The sequence below is a fragment of the Ochotona princeps genome, chromosome 7, assembly GCF_030435755.1.
Source record: "Ochotona princeps isolate mOchPri1 chromosome 7, mOchPri1.hap1, whole genome shotgun sequence".
In the NCBI taxonomy this organism is placed as follows: domain Eukaryota; kingdom Metazoa; phylum Chordata; class Mammalia; order Lagomorpha; family Ochotonidae; genus Ochotona; species Ochotona princeps.
The window spans coordinates 43,211,559-43,236,391 of record NC_080838.1 but is presented as its reverse complement, the minus strand read 5'-3'; the positions used below and the strand labels follow the sequence as shown (position 1 = coordinate 43,236,391).

At 36.5% G+C, this 24,833-nt stretch overlaps 1 protein-coding gene across 5 annotated transcripts in view; it reads left to right on the top strand.

Moving 5' to 3' along the window:
• Positions 1-24,833, top strand: part of GSTCD (glutathione S-transferase C-terminal domain containing) — a 158,982-nt gene that overhangs the window by 14,756 nt on the left and 119,393 nt on the right. For all 5 annotated transcript variants that reach the window (XR_009245841.1, XM_058666977.1, XM_058666976.1 and 2 more), the window contains exons 4-5: positions 1,452-1,703; positions 5,224-5,317. Coding sequence is in view for 4 of the 5 variants with exons in the window: in XM_058666977.1 (XP_058522960.1) it covers positions 1,452-1,703; positions 5,224-5,317 (346 nt within the window). In the remaining variant the exon portion in view is untranslated. The remainder of the gene's footprint in view (positions 1-1,451; positions 1,704-5,223; positions 5,318-24,833) is intronic.

Below are 24,833 nucleotides of genomic sequence, written 5' to 3'. Positions count from 1 at the left end.
TTATAAGATGAATGATAAAAAGATACATCCCAGAAGAAACACAAATGGCAGGTAAACATGTTAAAACACTGTGGTTATTTATGGGGAAATGAAAAATTGAGGCTTACAGTGTGGTGCTATTACATGCCTACAAGAATTGCTGAAATAAAAAAGACTGACAGTATCAAATATTGCAGAATCTGGGGAGACCGGAATCTCTGCACATTGCTAGTGGGAGTGTAGAATGATGTGGCCAGCATGGCTAACAGCTTGGCACTTTCCTTCAAAGTTAGACACACAATTACTATGCAACCTAGCAGTTTGACTCCTACGTATCCAACTCCTAAGAAATGACAGTTATTTCCACATAACACTGCCACATGAATATGGATAACCACATTATTTATAATAGATAAATCTGTAAACAAACATTTACCATCAACTTTTTTTAAAATTTAGTATTTTTATTGCAAAGGCATATATACAGAGAGTAAGATCTCTGTCCACTGGTTCACTTTGCAAGTGGCCACAACCAGAGCTGAGCCGATCTGAAGCCAGGAGCCAGGAGCTGCTTCTGGGTCTCCCACATGGGCGTTCAGCTGCTTTCCCAGGCCACAAGCAGGGAGCAGGATGGAAAGCGGGGTGCCAGGATAGTCACTGGCACCCATATGGGATTTCAGCACATATAAGGTGAGGACTTTAGCCATCATGCAATGGTGCTGGGCTCATCAACTCTTTTTTTTTAAGACATATGTTTTAGAAAAGCATTTTTATAGAAGAGAAACGGAGTCAAAGAACTTCTACCTGCTGGTTTACTCCACAAATGGCTACGTTGGCTGGAGTGGAGACAGTTTGAAACCAGGAGTCAGGAGCTTGTTCCAGGTCTCCCATATGGGTAAAGGGTCCCAAGGATTTGGGGCATCTGCTGCTGCTTTCCTAGACCATGATCTGGGAATCAGAAATGCAGCAGCCAGGACGTGGACTGGTGCCCACATGGGACACTGGTGCTTGTGGTCAGAGGACTGGGCTGTTGAACCCACAGACTGACCCTACCATCAACTTTTGGAAGTATAAGCAAAATACAGTGCATCCACAGTGTAGCTATTACCATAATAAAATAAGCCAGCCATTGATAAATGTGACTAACATGGATGAACATCAGAAACATTCCAAGTGAGAAAAGACATCTACCTTATGATTCCATTTATTTGAAATTGTAGATAAGGTAAAGTTATAAAAACAGAAAGCAAATCAGTTGTCTGCAACTGATCATAAGAGATGATGGCACGTGACCACAAGGGAAGTTTGGAGAGTGATATAAGTTTTCTGGAACTGAATTGTGGTGTTGCACAACTAGATCTTTTACTAAAACCTCTTTAGGAACTGTACACTTAAATGTATGGATTTTATATAAATATCAGTACAGCTGTCACGAATAAAAATATGTAATATGTTATCCTTTTCTTGTCTAGGTAATTATCTGCAAGAAATCTTCTGAGAAACTAGTACAGTTCCCTCTTCTAACCTCGTGGTACCAGCGGATTCAGGAAGTTCCGAGAGTAAAAACAGCAGCTTCGAAATGTGGGATTGAGTTTCTGCATCTACCAGAGTTGTTGACCACCTCAACGGAGCAGCATCTAAACTCCAGTGAGGTCCAAGGTCAAGAGGAACCAAATGAGCCTTTATTTATAGGAGGACCGAGACCAACTATGACCAAGTTAATGGTACTTACTTTGTTTTACTAAAATTTTCATTGGGAAATTCCATGTGAATCTTTCCAAGCATTCCACCCTAAGTTGCAATCAATTTTTGACATTATTTTTGTAATAAGATTTATTTGTACATGTCCCACAGCACTTTTTAGTAATTAATGTGTGTTAGCCTTTTGCGTTTAGGTGAAGTGTGGTAAATTGAAAATTTTTAATATTTTATATTTTTGAATTGAAGTGAGCAGCAATATAAAATGTATTTTTCTCTAAACTTTTTCAAAATATTCAGATTTTAGCTCAGGTCATAACATACGTATTTACATATATATTTTTTAATTTACTTTTTTATTAAAAACTTTTGGTCTCAGTCTTATTTTGAGCTGATGACTTGAAGTTAGACATACAAACATGAATAAATCAGTTTACTTTGGAAAGTTTTTTCTGAATTTGTTTCTAGAATTCATTTTTATTTATTTGATTTTTAAATGTGTTACAGACAGTGAAAATACATGTGCTTTATTTATCTCTTTGGAGTATAATTTTTCTTAATACTACTTATAAAGGTTTTACCAATAGACTCTTTTTCTGAAAAATATTTTACCTTTTTTTGAAGGTTTACTTATTTTATTTAAAAGGCAAAGTTACAGAAAAAGGGAAAAGTCAGAGAAAGAGACAGAAAGGTGAAAAGAGAGAAAGAATTTTCTGCTTACTGGTTCACTCCCCAAATGGCTGCATTGGCTGGAGCTGGGCCCCAAACCAGGAGCCAGGAGCTTCTTCTGGGACTAGCACATTGGTACAGAAGCCAAACACTTAGGCCATCCTGTGCTGCTTCCCCAGGCACATTAGCATGGATTTGGATCAGATCGGAGGGGGACCAGCCAGGACCTGCATGCTGTCAGCTTAATCCACTATACTATTGCACTAGCCTCCAAGATGTTTTCCTTTTAAATAGACTGTTTGAAGATTTCTTCAAGTAGGGCAAATTTCATGAAGTAGTTTGAGTTATTCATCTGAATTGCATTGGAAAAATGTTCGTTATATTTCCATTTAGGTTAGAAAGTATTTTAGGGCCCGGCGGCGTGGCCTGGCAGCTAAAGTCCTCGCCTTGGGGGCCCCCGGATCCCATATGGGTGCCGGTTCTAATCCCGGCGGCTCCACTTCCCATCCAGCTCCCTGCTTGTGGCCTGGGGAAGCAGTCGAGGACGGCCCAATGCATTGGGACACTGCACCCGCGTGGGAGACCTGGAAGAGGTTCCTGGTTCCCGGCTTCGGATCTTAAAAAAAAAAAAAACAACGTAGTCATCTGATCAAAGCACATCAAAGTCTGGACATGGCTGAAAACTTCTAAAATCAACTACATAATTATGTTTCATCAAAAGGCTGCAGGGTTTAGCTAAAGAGGAAAAGAACTGAGGGTCACCACCAAAGTTATCTTTTTTGTATACTTTAAAAATTTTAATCAGTATACTTGCTAGTAATTATGAAACTAAAATACTTCCTTTTTTTTTTTTTAGATTTATTTATTTTATTACAAAGTCAGATATACAGAGAGGAAGAGAGAGAGAGGAAGATCTTCCGTCTGATGATTCACTCCCCAAGTGAGCCGCAACGGCCGGTGCTGCGCCCATCCGATGCCGGGAACCAGGAACCTCTTCCAGGTCTCCCACAAGGGTGCAGGGTCCCAATGCATTGGGCCGTCCTCGACCTCTTTCCCAGGCCACAAGCAGGGAGCTGGATGGGAAGTGGAGCTGCTGGGATTTGAACCGGCACCCATATGGGATCCCGGGGCGTTCAAGGGGAGGACTTTAGCGGCTAGGCCGCGGGGCCAGGCCCAGATGGCTACATTGTTAACAGAGGTCTGGTTCACGTTCTGTGTGAGTGAAGCTTCTTTAGGGAATTATAAGTTAAGTAATGATATTCACCGAACATTCTGAAAAATTCTGAAATATGTGCTTTTGAAGGATAAATTTCATAGTAAATTAAATATTCAACATAGTTATTTTTCTAAAGAGACCCTACGACAGGAAAGAGTTTTGCAAAATGAAAATTAACAAGAAAGAACAGTGTATCTAGACAAGAGTGAAGGAGATTGAAGGTGTTTAGATTATGGCAAAGGGATGTGTTTATTTTTTTCGGAGGAAAATGGGTTCCAACCCCAGCAAATAGATCTGTTACTGTATCTTTTGGGAACCAAATTCAGATAGTTTTCAGGATAAAAAGTAATTAATTAACTAGCTGATATTAAGGTGTTAATACTGGAGTCTTACAGATTTTCCTGTTTTTGTTTTAAAAAGGTTGGTTGGTTTGTTTTGTTTGAAAGGCAGAGAAGGGGAGGGACAGAGAGAGGTTTCATTTGCTGGTTCACGCCCCAGATACAGCAGGCAGGGCTGGCCCAGGCTGAATGAAGGCAGCAGCCAGAAGCTCCATTCACATCTCCCATATGGGTGAGAGGGACTCAAGTTCTTGGGCAATCGTCAGTTGCCTTCTCAGGCATTAATCAGAGTTTGAGTTGGAAGTGGTGGATTCATGATTCAAACTGGGATTCAATTGTGAGTTGCAGACTTCCAACGCAGTGTTGTAATATGCTAAACCACAATGCCTATCTTAAGAATTTTATTTTGGATAGATTTTTCTCAGAGCTAAAAATAATGAAACTAAAGCTATTTATCAGTGGGAGGGATCTTTGAATCTGTGCTTAAATTGCTGTCTGTAGATCAAAAAGGAAGGCACTTGAGTTTTTTTTTTTTTTTAAGATTTATTTATTTTTATTGGAAAGGCAGATATACAGAGAGGAGGAGAGACAGAGAGGAAGATCTTCTATTTGCAGATTCACTCTCCAATTGCCCGCAATGGCCGGAGCTGGGCCTATCCAAAGCCAGAAGTCCAGAACCTCTTCCAGGTCTCCCACGCGGGTGCAGTATCCCAAGGCTTTGAACCATCCTGGACTGCTTTCCCAGGCCACAAGCAGGGAACTGGATGGGAAGCGGGGCTGTTGGGATTAGAACCAGCACACATATGATAAGGTGAGGACTTTAGCCACTAGGCTACTCTGCCGGGCTCAGAACCTGAGAAGTTTCTAGGATATTAAGTAACAGTCCTTTTTCTTCAAAATGTTAAGCTGAAAAAATCTTTTTCTACAGACTTTGCAAGTAAAACACTGATAGGGATAATGTTTTGGTAAATGGGTTTGAGTAGTGCTTTTTGAGTTGTAAATGTAGCTTATGGATTGTATTAAGTTTCATAGATAGACTTTAATGGATATATTGAGTGTGAATTTTTTGTTACACACCTCTGGGCATTGTTTCTGACAAAATCTTTATGCTGAGGTGACTTTTAATGTCAGTGTATTTCTAGCAACTTATTGTTTGTGTGTATTTTCTGCCAGCAATTTTTAAAATATATGGTTGTGGGAATATTTCATGATTATTACTAGTTATATGCCGCCTTGGCAACATAGGAAAAAGAAAGTTGATGTTCAAGAACATGAGGATTGTATTGATTCATTAATGTGGAAACAGACTGTTCCCTTTTCTAGGAAAAAGGCATCGAAGTGCTGTTTTCTCCCCACCCTTGTCCTACTTGGACCCTTGATTGGAATATTCTTCCTGCAGCAGTGAGCCCAAAGGAAGGTGAGTTTTGTATTGTTTTGTTTTATCCCTATATTTTATCACAATAGGAGTACTCTCTTCAGATTCTTCTTCCAGTTATCTAAGTTTTTGATTACATGTAATATTATGATTATGCTATCCATTGAGTTTTCATTTTTTTTCTTATACGAAGTTTCACATTTACACATCACTGAGGTTTAATATTTTCCTTGTTGATTTATATTTTCTTCAATTTTTCCTTTTCTTCTTTGGTGACATATTTTATAATAAGTATTTGATATATACGTCTGAAAAAATTGACATCTTAAATAATAATAATGCTGTTGCTGTACTTAACAAAAATCAGAAAAAAATTGGTTGATCACCTAATGTTTGTTCATTGGCCATTTTCCCCAGTTGTTAAAAATACTGTTTGAAAAATGTCTTCTTGTTGGATTATCATACTTGGCTTATTTCTTTTCATAACTTTTTCTTCCTTATCTTTTAGTTTTTTGCTTTAAAGTAACTTTTAAAAAGTGGTTCTTTTATGTTCTATGTTTATTTTCTAATAGTAGATGTTCATAAAGCTGTAATTCTGCTGTTTGTTTCTTCTCCAGACATCTTATGTTTTATTTCCCTGTGAATATTGTAATTCTAGATTAATTTTTGCTCTAATTCAATCTGTAGGAATCTTGTGGGACTTGAGATATATTTAATTCCCACAGAAAGGGTTTATACTGGCTTATGCCAAGAAGCTCAAGGTATTAGAACTTAAGACTATTTAGAATTGTATTTCATCTCCAAGTCGTTCATGACACCATTCTTTCTAGAGCTAAAATGTAAACTGATAAATTGTAATCCCTCATCTTTTTTGTTGGATAGTGAGTTCCCATTCTTACCATGCTGGGGATTAGGGAATGTCCTCTCTTTTTTTTCCTGCTGTTAAAGTAAGTCTGTTTTGCTAGCCAGTGCCCTCCTGGATGTTGTGGTAAAATTCAGGATCATTATATCGATTGTCAATATTCCTCTCATTTTTAATCACTCTCCTGTTATTTTAAGGCAGGAAGGACTTTGTTTCCTATCAGAATTTCAATTGGACATAAAAAGGATAGCCAATTTTTTTTTAGAATATTTCAATGTTCCATTTTTTTTAAATTATTCACTTGATCTTTAAGTTTATGTTTAGCCAGATCTAACTTTTGGTTCTTAAGTGCTGATAGTTTACTTCCTCTTCTCATATATATATAAATTTACTTATATATATTAAATATATATTCATATGTATATATATTTATTTCAGGTAAGTATTTCTTTTATCTATTTTTTAAATTGTTTTTGATACAGTTTAGTTGGCTCTGGGCTCTCCCTCTCTCCCCTCCCTCAACTTTTCATATATTTTTAATGCTATCTGATATTACCTGCTTATCATGAGTCAGTTCTATTTTGCCATCAAGGAAATAATTTAATATTCTCTCAGAATGGCAGAAAATTGTGTTGAGGAATTAGTCTTTGTCTTAAAGATATTTTATAAAAGTGAAGTTGATAATTTTGTTCATTTATTGAGTGTATGCAAAACAATGATCAATTTTTTAGTGTTTTAGTGCTTGAGTGTTTCATGAAATGTTGATGCTTTTAAATGGTTTTGTGGTATACTTGAATTGAACTTTGGTCATATGTGCTTCAGATATAGATTTTACAGTTTCCACAAGGTTTTCATTAGTACCTATATGTATCAAGAAATGCAGTTTTTTAAATGTCACTTGTTTTCTTTATCTGTAATTAACTTAATATGCAGCCTAAATAATATTTTCACTTATTAATATGAGCAAGCAATTACATCAGCTACCAACTCAAGAAGAGCTTACATTAAGCATTCATGCCTGGTTGATTTTCTGATTAGAACTTCTGCTCTAATAGAGTTCATGGACTACATTACTAATTACATCCATTTAATTGAATCACTTTGTTTTCATAAATATTATGACAAAAATGTATCTTATAATAGCACAGCTATGAGATTTACTCACTTTTCATTTGCTGTTTTCTAAAACATTTATAGTCTTTGTTAAATTAAGGCAGATTGTATGAGATTAGCTGTTCTGTTTTCCAGCGATTTCAGATTTTTTTTTGCAGTAATAGACTGTGAAATGCAGTTATTATGTAGGTGTGTAGAAGGTCAAGATGAAAATATTCGCAGTATTTATGCTTTTGTACTGGTTTGGGGAGATTGTATTGCAATAAGTTTTTATTGATATAAGTTAAATGTCCCTTATGTGTAAATTGGAAATCCAAAATACTCCAAAATGCGAAACTTTTGGGTGGCAGTATGATGTCATAGACAGAAAATTCTACATTATAAATCTTTGTTTTATGCCTAAAATTATTCAAATTATTGTATACATTTACCTTCATACTGTGTGCATAAGGTATATATGAGACACAAATTTTATATTTTGATTGGGACCCATTCTAAAGCTGTCTCACTAATGTTTGGAATGTTCACATTAAAAAACCCCATACAACTCTATGCATGGTATGTGCTTGCAAAGAAGGAATCATGACTGCATTTGAACTGTAATACTGCAACAAGGTGGAGGAACCCACCATGGGGGGGAGGGTATGGGGAGGGGTTTGGGAAATCCCAGAGACTCTGAAATTGTGTCATAAAAATGAAATTAAAGAAAGAAAACATACAGTCTCCAGCACTTGCAGTAAGGGGTGCTCAGCGTTTACTTGGTTTGGTTGGATGTCTCAAACCTTGACTGCCTATATTGAATCTGTTGCATTACACCAGAATTTTGTTTACTCACAGTGACTGTACTAATCCTCATGATGGAATACATTGTTTTACGTTTGTCCAATCTTTTGTCCTCTACTCTCATCCATTTGTTTCCACATCTTACATACCAAACTCTAATCTATTTCTTTCTCTTAAATGATCTATGATTACTCAGGTTGAGTAACCCTTGCTTGAAAGATTGAGATTTTGGATTGTTTAGTTAGGGAATATTTGAAATTGCAGAAGGTATGTTGGAGAGGGAATGCAAATCTAAGCATGAAATTCATTTTTGTTTCCTTTGCACCTATATATATTGCCTGAAGATAATTTATGTAATATTTTTAGTGCACTTGCATTTTGACTGTGTTTTATCACATGAGGTTAAATGTATAATATTTCATTTGTGCCATCATGTCAATACTTAAAAACTTGGGTTTCTGTGTCAGGGTTGCTCACTGTATCTTTTTCTTCATTTTCATTTTTCTTTCAACTCTGCATATTGTTGTACTTCTGTTATTTAAAATTATAGTCATCTTTTAAAGTCAACTCAAGTGCTGTTTCCTTCATTCAGTCTCCTGTGATGGAATTAACACCTGTGTCTGAAACCTTACTACATAACCTGTGGCCAGATGCTCAGTTTCTCCGTGTCCTAGTCTGTAAAATGGAATAATAATAATAGTATGTATCTTTTAAGATTGCTGACACATTCAATGTGCCATCATACAAAGCACTTAGTACAGTTTCTAGTGACTTGTAACTGCTAGATAAAATATAAATAATAGCTAGCATAATAGTTAGGTGCTCTGTCTCAACATGTCTTTAGTACCAACTTTTATTTCATTTTTGATTCTTACCTTCTCTCTTTTCTGTATGCCTTTTCTACTCCAATAGTGGTTAAACTCCTTAAAAAGAGACTAAGTAGTCAATAATCTTTTATTAAATTGAATTAATTTAACTATAGATTCCTTTTTAATAAACTCCCCAAATTTTTGCTGAAGTTTAGTAGATCTTTGAGTTCCTTTGTTAATTATAAATTTGAAAGGCTAAAATCATGGAGATATATTGGAGGCAAAAGGAATTCATAATCCAATTGCACTGTTATTTTAGAAGTTATTTTTATGAACTGTGGCACTAATAAGTTGTACACAATTACCTTTTACTCTTAACTACTTGTTTCCTAAGAATACGTATATTCTCTTATATAGCTATGACATAAATATCAAGACTGGATATTTATTTCTGTCCATTATATTGTCTAATATATTCTATAGATTATGTCATTTGCAATTGTAGGTCTCTTTAGTCTCCTTCACTTTTAGACCGTTTCTAGCCCTTCTTTACCTTCCTGAATGTGGAGTTTTTTTTTTTTAACAGCTCAGGCCAGCTTTCACAGTACATGTCTCAATTTGTATTTTTTCTGTTTCCTTATGACTACATTCAAGTTAAGCATTTTTGGTAACATTGCCTAGAAATGATTTTGTGTCCTTCTCAGTGCACATTTTCAGAAGACATGTTTTGACAGTTTCATCCAGTGATTTTAGGTGATTTTCACAGGGTGTTTCTCTTAAAATTGTACTATGTTGCTTGACTGAATTAATAAATAATTTTTAAGAAGTCAGTAGCTTGTAAAGATACTTTAAGACTTATGCAATATCTTTTATTTTCAAATTTTCACTCACCAATTTTCATTTGATTCATTTTGCACATAATTGGCAAAATGATTTTTGCACTGTTATTCTGTATTTAACACTGTACTCTATTAAAGTTTTTTCTCTCCATATTTACTTATTATCAGTTTCAACTCATGAATTTTTGTCTTATTAAATGTCGTATTCTTCACTATCATTATTTTAGTGTGCAAATTGTCCCAGGTTGAGGACCCTTTCAGGCTGACTACTGATCCCTTGGAAATGCCCCATGCATTCCATGACTGTTTCTTTAATTTCTGGCATCAAAAATTGTTACAGATTCATCATATCATTTACTTGCCCCAGCCCTGTAATCAGTTGTTTTTAATCAGTTCTTTGTAGTAGAGAATATTTTAAAAACTAAGATTTGTGCTCTAGTGTTCATTGCAGTTGGAGTATTTTAGCTTATAGATCATCTCAGCAGAGAAATGAATGTATAGTTAGATTTATTAAGAAATAGTTCTATAGCTCTATCTATATAAAACGCATATGCACATATATAGCCATCCACATCAGTATTGATTGCTGCATCCTGTGTTATGTTTGTGTATTGAAAGTTCTAAGTTCTTACTGATGCTTATATCCCAATTCAATACTATGAGTTTCTTCCCATTCTTTTCCAAATTCCATATCTGCATCTACCTTGTCAACAGTAAAGATCCTAGTTTCCAGCACTTTTTGTATGCTCATTTAGTCAGCCCTGTAATATATGTTAGAGTGCTTTCAGAAATGCTTTCTCAGTCTCAATGTGAAAAATATCCTCATCAGCTTAAATTCTAAGTACTTTACAGTTCCTTTCCTCTTTAAACTGAGGATACAGTTACAGTCTTCATACAGCTAATTGTGGTGTTTGTATATAAGTCTGTAAAATGAAGCATAAAAGATTTAAGTCACTGCTACTCCTGTCTCCTAACAGAATGAGCCTTGCTACTGTCTCATAAAACATACCAATAGCCTTATTGTGCTGAGAATGTTTCATACTCTACGTTATTGTTTGACCTCAGATACCTGTGTGATTCCCTACTGCAAGTGATGAGCTAGGATATGTATTGTCTGACTCCGGTGACCTGTTTGTTAACTCTAGATTCACCTTTCAAGTTTCTGGCCTCTGAGGGTGAAAGGGGGAATAGAGACTTTCTCCTTCAGAGCTGCAGCAGAACTGACCTCAGACATTTGTTCCATGCATTATTTCCTGATGGTCCTTTCTGTTCTCTAGTGGTTCTCATGTAGGTTAGGAGTAAGTTAGGAGTTGCTACCACTTCAAAATAATCTTCCAATGATATAGGAGTCAGAGACTGTATAGAAGATTTTAAAAAGACAAATAATTCTCTTTTTTACTACATGTCAAAGTCTTAGAAATACATTCCAATTACATATGCCTGAGGCTTTGGCTTTGCTTCTGAACCACATTAGAGTGTCATCTCCTAGGGAAATATGAAATAAGGTGAGTTACATGCTAACCCTAAGCATTCCTACCCATTTGCTTTCACCCCAAGTCATCTCATTTGGGATATATACTTATCTGCTAAAATGAAAGAAAAAAAAATACTGCCTAAGTTCTATCAGATGGAAATATTTTGCTCTCTCCTTTTTAGAATTCTTTAAATCTATTACATATCATTACTTGGAATAAATATAAATTCTTAGGAAAAGAATTATTAACTGATATGTTCTTACTCTTTTGTGTAGGTCACTTAATTCATAATTATATAGGAATTTGTAATTCTTCAATCCTAATGGCAGGTTATCCTCTGTTACAAGCAACGTATTTCTCTGTATCAACTGTTACATATGTAATGATTTTAACTAAAGTTTTAAATTTAAAATTTTACTCTGAGAACTACTTGTATAAAACATTTCATTCTTGTTTTCACTTTCTGTAACATCATTTTTCATTTTTTGTTAGAGGGAACAAGTTGATCCTTGACATTAGGGAAATATAAAAGTTAGTGGTATGTCATATGGCTAATAAGAAATGGTCTCAGTGTAAAATCTGTGTTCTCATTTGCAACCCCCTTGTATGTATTTAAACAAACCAGCAAAAGCACCTGTTTCTTCAGAAAAAGGAACGATTCGGGTAAATGAGAGGAGAGTGTGGTCAAGAGCTTCAGAGAGGGATAGGTTTAAGTTGGAGAATGAAAGGGCTATGAAGGAGTCTTTCCTTAATCTGTGATTTTTTTTAAGATTTATCCATTTTTTATTGGAAAGTCAGATTTACAGAGAGAAGAGACAACGAGAGCTTCTCTCTGATGATTCACTCCCCAAGTGGCCACAGCAGCTGAAGTGAGCTGATCCGAAGCCAGGAGACAGGAGCTGCTTCTAGGTCTCCCATGCAGGTACAGGGTCCCAAGGCTTTGGGCCGTCCTTGACTGCTTTCCCAGGCCACCAGCAGGGAGCTGGATGGGAAGTGAAGCCGCTTGGACACAGAGCAGCGCCCATATGTGATCCCAGTGTATGCAGGGCGAGGACTTTAGCCATTAGGCTACCACATTGGACATCTCTGATTCTTAATTTCTAACCAACCTTTAGAGATATAATAAATGTATAGGAGTAGTATTTATTTCAATTTTTGCCTAGTGGATAAGGATAACAAATGTGTTCTATAACAAAGATTTGTCTAACCCACAAGGCAGTAGAGCTCTTCTTGGGGGAGTCCAAAACAGAGGCTTGCCGTAAGGCTTCTCAAAAGGTGATGATAATGGCTTCTCAAATTAGGACATCCATCCATCATCCTGGGAGGGCTTTTGAGATGGCTGGGCCCTGCCCTGGAAGTTCTTGTACGAGCCTGGGATGGAGTCTCAGACCATGTTTCTGAGAAGCATCCAGATAATGATGCTTCTGCTGCAGTGTTTACCAGTAAGGATATTGACTGCCACCAGAGTGACATACACAACATTGGAGCCATGCAGGTTTTTTTTTAATAACTTAATTATTATTCTGCTTTTGATATAGAGTAGATGTAAGAGCTGTTTCATACCTCTGAGCCATTTCCTAACTATGAAAACTTCTTCTTTGGGCCAGCCATCCTAGAAAAATCATAGTGAAATTGATAATGCAAATAAAATAAATATGTTTTAGAGATTATTTTATTTATTTGAAAGGGAGAGTTGGAGAGAGAGAGAGAGAGAGAGAGAGAGAGAGAGAAAGAAAGAAAGAAAGAAAGAAAAAAAGAAAGAAAGAAAGAAAGAAAGAAAGAAAGAAAGAAGAAAGAAAGAAAGAAAGAAATCTTCCATGTACTGCTTTTCTCCCAGTGGTTGAAATGGCCAATGCTGGGCCAGACTGAATCCAAGAGCCAGAAGTTTCTTTCCCAGTCTTCTAAGCCGCTTTCAAGACAATATTCTTCTGAAATACTGTTATTGGGTTATTATCACTTCTACTTTGGCACGTTACACAAAACTTATTTCAAAAACAAACAAAATTTGGAGTGGGGTCTATTATAGTGGCATAGCGAACTAATCTTCTACCTGTGGTGCTGGCATTCCATATGGGCACCAGTTCATGTCCCGGCTGCTCCAGTTCCAATACAGCTACCTGTTAATGTCTCAGCAAAGCAGTAGATAATAACCCAGAGTCTGGGCCACTGTACTGTGTTGGGAACTGGCTCAGGACCAGCCCAGCCCTGGCCATTAGAGCCATTTGGAAAGTGAAGCAGAGAATGGAGGGTCTCTGTCTCTCCTTCTGTCTCTATAACTCTAACGTCCAAGGAAAAAATCAATCATTCTTTTTCAAAAGCAAAATATTATTGCCCTAAGGTAATGTATATTCTTCTCAACTTTTTGTGTTTATAGATGAATATCTTTATAATAAATGGCTTTTCTATCTTGTACTTTTTAATATTTACAGTGCTAAAAGCAAAAGAAAACGTATTTTAAAAAGGTAAAATAGTCACACCCAAAAATTGCTAAAAGCACACCAAAAGAATGAGACAAAAGGATTTGTTTTTTCTTAAGTCTGGAAAATTTTTGTTTAACATTAATGTTTTTCATCTCTCTAAATTATGCTTAGCTGTGAGATTCTAAGCTCAGTCTTATTTGACTCTGTTGTGAATTTATAACTGTTTTCAACAAGCATTTTGGTGCTTTACCAAAGTATTTATTTAAACTATCTCATAAGCTTAACTTAAATGCTTTTGAAGGTTGGTATATAAATACATGGACAGAATTTAGGTAAAATAGTTTAGATAAAAGCAAGTTTGCAAGAGCAGCTTTGTTTTTTGCTTAGCAGTATTACATACCAAAATACCAATATATTGTTGGTATAGACAATGAAATAGAAATACATCACTTATACATATTATATTATCATGTATATGAATGGTATAAAATACTCTGTGTTAAATTACCTCTTTTTCTAGTAGAAAGAGAAGTCAAGTATAAATAATAAAAACAATTGGAAGTAAAAGGAGTTGGTAAAATTTTACTAAGCAGAATCATCCAAATGTAGTGTTAAACGTTGCTTTTACTAAAATGTTACATTTTTATAGCATACTAATTGAGTTCTATAATTAAAAGAATCATAGTGATAATATTTTTACATCAGGCTGTAATGAGTAAGTAAATTTTTTAATTTAGAAAAAGATAATTGATTTTTAATCTTTTAAATTTATTTTAAATTTATTTCTATTTCAAAGTCAAGTGTTACACTGCTTTACTTCCCAAATGATTACCATGGCTAAAACTGCCAATCTGAACCCAGGGCCCAGGTGCATACTTTGGGCTTCCCACATGGGATCAGGGGCCAAGGACTTGAGCCATCTTCCACTGCTTTTCCAGTCCTTAAGCTGGGAGCTGGTCAGAAGTGGAGTAGCCAGAACTAGAACTAGTGCTCATATGGAATGCTAGCACAGCAGGTGGAAGATTTGCTTGCTAAGCCACCGTGTTGACTTCAATATCATTGTATTTTAAGAAAGATAACTTGAGGTGGTAGGGTAATAGTGGAGAGGATTCTTTACTTTTCATTGTTACTTTCTTCATGTAGAAGTTTGAAAGATTTAAGCACAGTTTAAATTTTCTTCATACAAAATTTAAAGGGCTTAAAGAAAAATATAAACTGTTATAGTTATCTTTTTACTGCTTAAATTTTATAGTTAAGAGTTTTAAAAAGCTTTTAAGTCATTTGAAGTGTCACTTCAGTGACAGAAAATAATCCGAAAAAAATTCCTCAAATTTATCTATAGATAGCACATAATTTTTATTAAAATCTCAACAAGTTTGTTTTATGGTTATAACAAGCTTATTGAACATTTTATATGGAAAAATTTCTGAAAAAGAGGTACAGGGATTGACTATTTAAAGTTACTGCCTAGGGCTCAGTGTGATGGCTCATTGTCTAAATTCTTGCCTTGAATGATGCACTGGGATCCCATATGGGTTCCACTTCTCATCCAGCTCCCTTCTTGTGACCTGGGTAGGCAGTGGAGAACGGCTCAAAGCCTTGGGACCCTGTATCCCTGTGGGAGATCTGGAAGATGCTTCTGGCTCCTGGCTTCGGATTGGCTCAGCTTCAGACATCCTGGCCACTTGCAGAGCAAACCAGTGAATCCTTCTGTCTCTCCTTTTCTCTGTTTATCTGCCTTTCTAATAAAAATAAATACATATTTTTTTAAAGTACTATCTAGCTCCACTAATGAGAAAAACAATATAGATCAACACAACAAATTAGGGGAAAAGAAATTCAGTGGCAGGATAGTCTTTTGTAACAAGTGTTTGTTGCTGCATCAAATGGAAACATATAGACCCCCTCCCAAAAGCAATTTTTATCTAAGCTGTATACTTCTGTTAGTAAATTTGAAATGGTTATAGGTCAAAATGTAAAATTCAAACTTGTAAAACTTTAGTAAAAAATATAGACAAGAGCTTTGGAACCTGGGAGGGGGTTAAGAATTTTCACAAATGACACCCATAGCATGATGTTTAAAAAACACATCTTGGCAGAATGAGTTAAATTGCCATCTGAAATATTGTTTCTCAGATTAGTGCCAGTTTCAGTCCCAGCTGCTCTGTTTACGATTTATCTCCCTGCAAAAGTGCCTGGGAAAGCCGCAGAACATGGCTCAAGCTCTTCGACCCTGCACTCACAGGGGAGAACTGAATGAGGTTCCTGGCCTTGGCCTCATTCTGACCTAGCCTTCATGGCTATTTGGGAGTGAACCAGGGTTTAGAAAATCCCCTGCCCCCTTCTCTCCACCCAAAAGTTGTTGCAAATAAATAAGGAAAACTTTAAAAGTAATTAGCAAGTTGGATTCATCAAAATCAAAAGCCACTGCACTGTTCTATGAAAAATGATAATCTACACACTAAAAATATTTCTAAGCCACAGATTCTTGCAAATTCAACAAACAACTTGGTTGTAGAATACAGAAGGATGTTCAAATCTCAACAACTCAAAAAAAAATAAAACTCCAACTTAAAATGGATATAAGAAGTAATCAAACGTGTGAGCATACATGATACCATAAAGACATAAGATACACAAGCACGTGAAAAACTTTTACTTGTTTAGCTATCAGCAAAGGTAAATTGAAGCTGCAACGAGCTATTATTACACTTACCAGAATGTCTAAAGCAAAAGAAATAATACGAAATGCTGACAAGATTGCAGAAAAGCTATACCACTAATGCGTGTCTGATAGAAACATAAGCTGATAAGCCAATCTAAAAACAATTGGTGGTTACTTACAAAATTAAACACAGTTTCCACAGAAATCAGTAATTGTACTCTTGGGGCTTTCCTCCGAAAAGTGAAAACTTACGTTCACACGAATATATGCGCATGAATGTTTTTTAATATATTTTTATTTTGAATTTTGAATTTCATGGTGCAATTCCAAAGAGTCTCGGATCTCCCCCACCAAACTCCTACTCCCTGACAGATTTTCCCCATTATACTACAATGGTATAGTCCTTCATATGGGATCATAATTCTATCAGTCTCTTATTTAAGTGTGCCCCAGCATTGTTGGTACAGACAATGTCAGACAAGCTAGCATCCCATTGACTACATAAGTCCAACGGTTTCATTGGGAATCCATCTTTTGCCTGAAAGCAAGGATGCATGTTCCATTGTTCCTGTGCTTGAATGTCTATAGCAACTCTATTTTTAGGAGCTTCAAAGTTGTAAACAACCCACATCCAAATGTCCTTCAGCTGGTGAATGGGCGAAATTTTGTACCTCCCATCTGAGCACTACTACTTAGAAGACAAAATATATACTGGCACTTACAGCAACCTGTACAGATCTCACAGGCATGATGCTTTAAAAAAGAGCCAGTTTCCCAAGGTTCCTAGTCTGCGTGTTTATATTGCCATAATATTCTTGATAAAATTAGTTGAATAAGTAGATTTATGTCAGAGAACATGGTTGGATGGGGCAGGGTCCCATTGTGGGGTTACGGTGATCACATGAATCTGAACATGGGATCAAATCTCAGAAAATGATGCAGAGACCCACAAATGAATGCATATAAAAGCTGGTGAGAACTAAGTGAAGTGTGATAGCAGCATTTACCACCGATGATTTCCTGGTTTGCATACTATGCCACAATTATAAATGATATCACCATTGGGGTACCTAGATGACAGCTCTGTGAAACTCCATATGCTGTTTTTGAATAAAAAGCTAACAATGTAGTTTCTTAGAAATACTAGAATAAATAGTAATTAATAGTAATTAATGCAGTGTAGGACTTAGCTCAGTGAGAAGCATGGTTGATTACTGAAAATAGTGATCATTCTGTTTTCATTATCAAAATTAGTGAATGAGTTTATCTTGAACTTTAAATTCAGCTTTTGTGTGTCAAGGCACAGAGTATGACATTATGCTATTAGTCAAATCTTCTGGAAGTACTTTATTATAAATAAGGCCTGAAAATAGTAGGAAGATTAAATTAATGTTTTATTTCTTGAATCTTCAAATAAGTGCAGGGCCAGTATCTGCCACTGAAATAATTTTTTTATCCACAGGATATCAGGTGGCTCACAGCTTAGGTTTAAATCCATATAATGTGTGGCTCAGTGAGTTTCTTACCTATTATTTTATTTTTCTATTTTTAAACTAGGAACCCTGATTTTCTCCTTAGGAAAATTGAAAGCATTTTGCATGCGTGTGTACTAACGGTGGCATGTGATTAAAGAAAAAAGTTAAAAGTGTCTTTCTTCTCCTTCTTACAGTTAGATGTGCTTAATTCTTGATATTTGATGCTTTGTTCTATCCTCTAAGGTCAAGCTTCAAGCAGCCTATATATAGACTGTGTTTTAGAAATACTTTGCTAAAAGAGACCTTGATACCTGAGTGAAAAGAAAGGCTTTAATGGCCAATATCTCTGGTGGGTTACATATAGTCTTTAGAATACTGCTTTTTGAGGACAAAAAAAAAAAGAAAAATATTTAACATGAGAAAATGTCTATATATTATCCAAACTTGTCTGAACTTTATTTTAATTAAGTCATATATAGAATGAAAAAATAATTTAGAATTGTTTGTATCTTAATAAATGAAATAGATGCAAAATGAACGTTCAAGGAGATTTAAATCTTCTTGACTCTACTGATCACTTACTGTAATACTAGGCAAGTTTGAAAATTATAAGAAAATATGGAATCATTGATATGAAGCTTTGAATCAGCGCAGGTGTTTAATTTAAGACACTGGTTATAATGCTTGCATCCCATATTGGAGTACCTGGATTTGATCCTCAACTCTAGCTCCTAATTACAGCATCCTATACAACATAGATAGCTGTAGATAATGGTTTAAGTAAGTGGGTCCCTCCAACCTTTTTTTTTTTTTTACTTGAAAGGCAGAGTTGCAGAAAAGAAAGACATTTTTTTCCCATCTGCTGGTTCACTCTTAAAATTGCTGCAATGGCTGTTACTGAGCTGATCCAAAGCAAAGAGCTAGGAGTTTCTTCTGGGTCACCAACATGGGTACAAGGGCCCAAAGACTGGGGCCATCCTCTGCCACTTTCCCAAACTATAACAAGGGAACTGGATCGGAACACGAATTGGCACCCATATTGAATGCCAATGCCCTAGGCTACAGTGCCACAGTGCCAAACCTGTGCCTCCAATCATGTTGGGAAACTTGGATTGCATGTCTTACTGCCAGCTTTAATTTCAGCCCTAGCACTGGCCATTGTAGACATTCAGATAGTTGAAACAATGGATGGGAATTGCCTCTAAAATTTCTTTTAAAAGGACCTAAAATTACCCATCTAACTATGAATATTGGTACATATTAGTATGTTTCAGAGATCATATTGCTTCACAAATCTAAAATAGCATTTATATGAGTAGTGAACTATTCAGTTCCGAAAACCAGTCCCAATCCATATATTCTCACTTTTGCTAGTGTTGACATGTATAGGAGTGGGCCATTTGTTACAGGAAGACTCTTCTGCCAAAGAGATCTGGGGCCTTGTTCCAAACCTGTTGTTTTTCCAGCAGCACCCTTTTTACTGTTAGAACTAGAGATGTGCAATCATTTCAAGATAAAGCTTTCTGAACATTTCTCTGCATTTTTTTAAAGATTTATTTATTTTTTATTGGAAAGGCAGATATATAGAGAGGAGAGACAGAGAGGAAGATCTTCCGTCTGATGGTTCACTGCCCAAGCGGCCACAACGGCCAGTGCTGAGCCAATCCGAAGCCAGGAGCCTCCTCTGGGTCTCCCACATGGGTGTAGGGTCCCAAAGTCTTGGGCCATCCTTGACTGCTTTCCCGGGCCACAGGCAGGGAGCTGGATGGGAAGTGGGGCCACCGGGTTTAGAACCGGTGTTCATATGGGATCAGGTGCGTTCAAGGCGAGGACTTTAAACTTTAGCCATTATGCTATCGCGCTGGGCCCTCTCTGCATGTTTTTGTCAGGAGTGATTACAGTGGTTACAGACAATGAACATCATAATAGCCATTGATGTTTTAGAATGAGGCATCTTTGGATGAAAATATGTAAATGTTTACATAAATTATTAATTGGTGTATTTTCAGTAAGAACTCATTTTTTAAGTGAGTTTTTTTTCTTTATTTGAGAGACAGTGGGAGAACTCCTATTGGCTAGTTAACTTCCCAAATGCCAGCAACCTTCAGTGTCCTAAAGCTGGAAGCAGGGACCTCAATCCAGGTCTCTTATATCAACAGCAGGAACCCAACCACCAGCCTCCTAAGGTCTTATCAGTGGAAAGCTGGAATCAAGAGCCAGGGGAAAGATATGAACCCAGGCACTCTGATGGGGAATGCAGGTATCCTGACCAGTGTCTGAATTGGTAGGCTCCACACGCACTCCCCCGATATCAGTTTAAGTGTAGTAAAACTCATTGTTGAGTATCCTCCAGAAGCAACAACAAGAAACAGGGAAGAAACTAATACGAATGTTTACAATACAGCATTTAGTTTCAATCTTCAGCATTGTTTTTAATAAAGATAAAGGTATAAGCAACAGAAAATATTTGTAGTTATTTCTAAACTGTAGAATACAGACTATATATACTATCTGCAAGCTTAGTTCAAAACTTTGTGGAAAAGTGAAAGTATAAGATGCATTTATTTTGGGGCCAAAAATCTGAAGTCCATAATTTTTTTCATACTATGTGTTTTCCATTAACTTTTTAAAGATTCCTTAAATACCTCATTCTTGGATATGTGTATTATGTTTAAATATGTAATATGTGTATTATGAAGTATAAACTATTTTTATGTATTTAGCTATAGATGACTGCTCTGAAAGCCAGAGAAGTAACATGTTTATAACTAATATAAAACCGGTTTTGTAACAATTCCATCTTATTTGTTTGTAAAAAAGATAACTTGTGGCATAATGTATCCCTGGCTTATCTTTTCAGATGTTATTTGAACATGTTACAATAAGTAGTATACTTTTTAATCTTAAAAACTAAAAAAAAAATGTTTATTTTAAAGACTCAGAGAGGACAGAGACACAGAGAGAGGACACACACTCACAGAGGTCTTCCATTCACTGATTTCTCCTCCAAATGGCCACACAGGCCAGGGCTAGACCAGGCAAAGCCCAGAGCCAAGAGCTTCATGTGGGTATCTCAAAGGATGCGGGGGTATAAGTACATGAGCCTTCTACTGCTTTCCAAGGCGTCTTAGCAAGGAGCTGGGTCAGAAGTGAACCAGCTAGGGCTTGAACTAGCACCATAGGGATGCCAGTGTCCTAAGCAGCAACTTAATGCACTATGTCACAATACTGGCAGTAAGCTTAAGAACTATTTCTACAAGAACTTGAAAAAAATATGCACAGGGATACAGGTAAAGAGATTTTTATCTGCTTGCTTCACTCTGCAAATGCTAATGATGGCCAGGCCGACAGAAGTCCAGAATTCAATTCAGGTCTTCCCAGCACCTAAGCCATCACCTCGTGCCTCCAAGGGTGCACATTGGCTGGACATTGAAACCAGGCATTCAGAACTCTGTCCATGCACTCTGATAATGGACTGCAGGTATCCCCAGCAGCTGCTACTTGAGCAAAACACACGCAAACAATTACTTTTTTAAATCCTAAATATTTATAACGTTAAGGAGATTGAGAACTACTGATGTGGAGCCTTATTTTTCTGTTAATGAAAACTAATTAGTGTTACTTCAGTTAAAATTGGCCTTCTGTTTGCTATTTCAGAGAGTTATGATAAAATCAGTTCTATTACACAATAATCTTATTCTGTACTTGAGCAAGCTACTCTCGGCATCCAAACCTATTCATTGTTTTTATTAAATTTGACCAACTCTTACTGGAGCTATACTTGAAACAAGGAAATTTTCCTAAAAGCCATACAATAACAATAGCTCACAGGCATTGAAAAAATTTAATTGTCTAATGTTAAATCATCAGAAGGGAAAAAATTATCCTAAACCTTAGGGCTAAAAAATAGTCATAATTGAAAATCATCCTTATTTTAACTGGCATAGATACACCGTACTAGTAATCAATAGTGTAGTGTTTATAAATGTGAATAATATATGCTTCAGTGTAAAATGTTTTTGATTTAATTTTGTCTGAAAGTTGGCTATGCATAAAAGTTTTGACATAATAAATAGTATTTTATAAAAGTAGAGCAAAGACTTAGTGTGTAACAATTCCTTATTTTAAAAACATTACATGATTTGAAGGCTGTAACTCTGATTTGCCTTTTGCAAGGAAAGAATAAAAATATTTTTGTGGGGCCCGGCGGTGTGGCCTAGCGGCTAAAGTCCTCGCCTTGAAAGCCCCGGGATCCCATATGGGCACCGGTTCTAATCCTGGCAGCTCCACTTCCCATCCAGCTCCCTGCTTGTGGCCTGGGAAACCAGTCGAGGACGGCCCAATGCATTGGGACCCTGCACCCGCGTGGGAGACCCGGAAGAGGTTCCTGGTTCCTGGCTTCGGATCGGTGCGCACCGGCCCGTTGCGGCTCACTTGGGGAGTGAATCATCGGACGGAAGATCTTCCTCTCTGTCTCTCCTCCTCTCTGTATATCTGGCTGTAATAAAATGAATAAATCTTTAAAAAAAATATTTTTGTGGCAGTATGCACATATAACAAACTGGGTATCAAAAACCATGTCAGTTTGGGTAACATACTGATTTTTCTGTCTCACAACTTTATTAAATAATTATTTCAACAGCCTAGGAGCATATCCACATTTTAATCATGTTAAAAAGAAAATTTTGAGAAAAGGCCAGCTGAGGAAGTCAATATTAAAGGAAGGGATGTAGAAAATGGCTTCCAGTTATTCCTGTTTTCAGTTCTAGTTTGCCATAACATTGGTTGAATTAATTAAACTATCATATGACTTAGAAGAGTTCTTTAAAGAAGTTTCTTTGCTTATCAAATACGTGATTTTGGTGAGTTGCTTTCAGTGAACCTAAATTCTCAATGTTACAGTTTGCTAATTATTCTTCATGATATATTAGATTTTAGTGTAGAGCATTAAACTTTTTAAATGTGAATGATATCAGTCAGATTCCCAAAGAACAGGATGGCACATTCTAGTTGTGGTCATTTGAGAATGATTTATAGTCAAGTATATTGATTACAAAATTGCGGACAGAGTTATAAAAGGATAGTATGAGAAAACAAGATTAATAGCTTCAAGTTGTTTTCACCTGTGATCTTACTGTGGCTGGAGATAGAGAAGAAAGACAAAGTCCCATAGGTGCAGCTGCTTGTAAAAGGGCAGTAGCCTTCAAGCAGACCCTAACCAGAGGAATAACTAACTCTGGCCTTGGTGTCCCTTGTCATCTAATCCCCTGCCAAGTTATGATGTAAATGTAGGAAAACCCAGTGTTTTTCCTACTACTCAAGGCAGTGCTTCCGACACCAGATTGGTAAGGGGGTTGCGCCATGCGTTATGCAGTTTTAGCAGACTCCAGTTGAGCGGGCAATAGTTCAATTCATTTCTGCTTTGGCATCAAACTCTACAGGTTAATTTTCAGGTCTCCAAGAATGCCTCCTGTTTTTTATGCAGTAGGTTGTTGCATATACTTTTTTTTTTTTTAAGATTTATTTACTTTTATTGCAAAGTCAGATATACAGAGAGGAGGAGACAGGAAAATCTTCCGTCCGATGATTCACTCCCCAAGTGATCACAACAGCCGGTACTGCGCTGATCTGAAGCCAGGAGCTCAGATTCTCTTCCAGGTCTCCCACGTTCTTATTACTGGTTTTAAAACAAGGTTCCCATGACTCCCTCTAAGAGAATGCACAGAACACAGGGAAATGCTGTACTTCAATTTACCAGTTTAGGGTGGCATGCTAGCCTAGCAGTTAAATTTCTGATTCCTGCTCCTGGGCTTCATTTCCAGCCCTGGTTGATTGCAGCATCCTGCTGAAGCAAACCTCGGGAGGCAAAGGTAATGGCTCAGGTAGCTGGGTTTTTGGTATCCACATGGGGAACATCAGCTGAGTTCCTGGCCTAGCTCTGGCATTTGGGGAGTGAAACGGGGACTGCGAACATGTTTCTTTCTGTGTGTGTGTGTGCGCGTGCACGCGCGCCTTCCAAATAATTAAAATTTTTTAAATTTCCCAGTTTATTAGTGAAGTATGTAATAAGACAAATATGACTAACTATCTGAAGAGATGTATAAAGTGAAATGAGGTATAGGGACTTTTGTTTTTTGATCTTATCTTTCTGTGTGTCACTTTGTTTTTCAAATAAATAAAAGTTTAAAAGATAAACATATTTCCTGTGAATGGCACATTTTGTGCATTTTTCAAATAAATTACTTCCTTATATTCCAGATAGCTTTATTATTAGCAATAAGGAATAAATTCTTGGGGTGAACCATTTGGCACAGTGGTTAAGTTGCTGCTTGGGGTACCCATGTCCTGTGTAGGAATGCCTGGTTTAAGTCCTAGCTCCTTTGCTTTTGATCCAGTTTTTTTTCAATGTTTGTTATGGTGGGAGGCAGGGATGCCTCAAGTCCTGTGTCCAATATGGCTTAACTTGATTGAGTTCAGCCTGGCCTAGCCTTGACTGTTGGCAGCATTTGGGAACTAAACCAGTGAATAGAATATCAATCTCTGTTTCCCCACACACACACCCAATATCTCTCTCCCCACCTCCTTATTTTCTTCCCTCTAAACCTTTCATACTAAGTGAATTTTTTTAATACAATAACACTAAGTAAAATTTAAAACTCGAAACAGCTGTACTTAAATAGATTTTTTCTGAGGTTTTCTATTTTTTTCATATCAAGCAGTAGAGATGATTAATATTGGTTGGGCTTTGCTGATACATCCATGTTTATTTTTAACTGCAAATGTGGCATTGCACCCACTCTGTTTCACAAAGATATGTAACCCCTTGGTAATCTACTGGAAAGAGGCCCTTGTTAGATTTGAATGTTTATAAATGTATAAAGTTCTAGTAAAAAACATTTATTCTAACATGAAAAAATGTATATTCTAATATGAATCTAATGCAGCATATTTTGATTTTTGAAAAGCAATAAGCTGAAATTAGTTTAGCTTTACAAACACTTTTACTGGGTCCTTATACATTTTATTTCAGTGCTTTCCTCAGTAGGAAGAGTGATAGAATTTATCAAAGTCTATTAAAAAATGCAGCTAACTTTATATAGTATTTTTTTTTTTATTA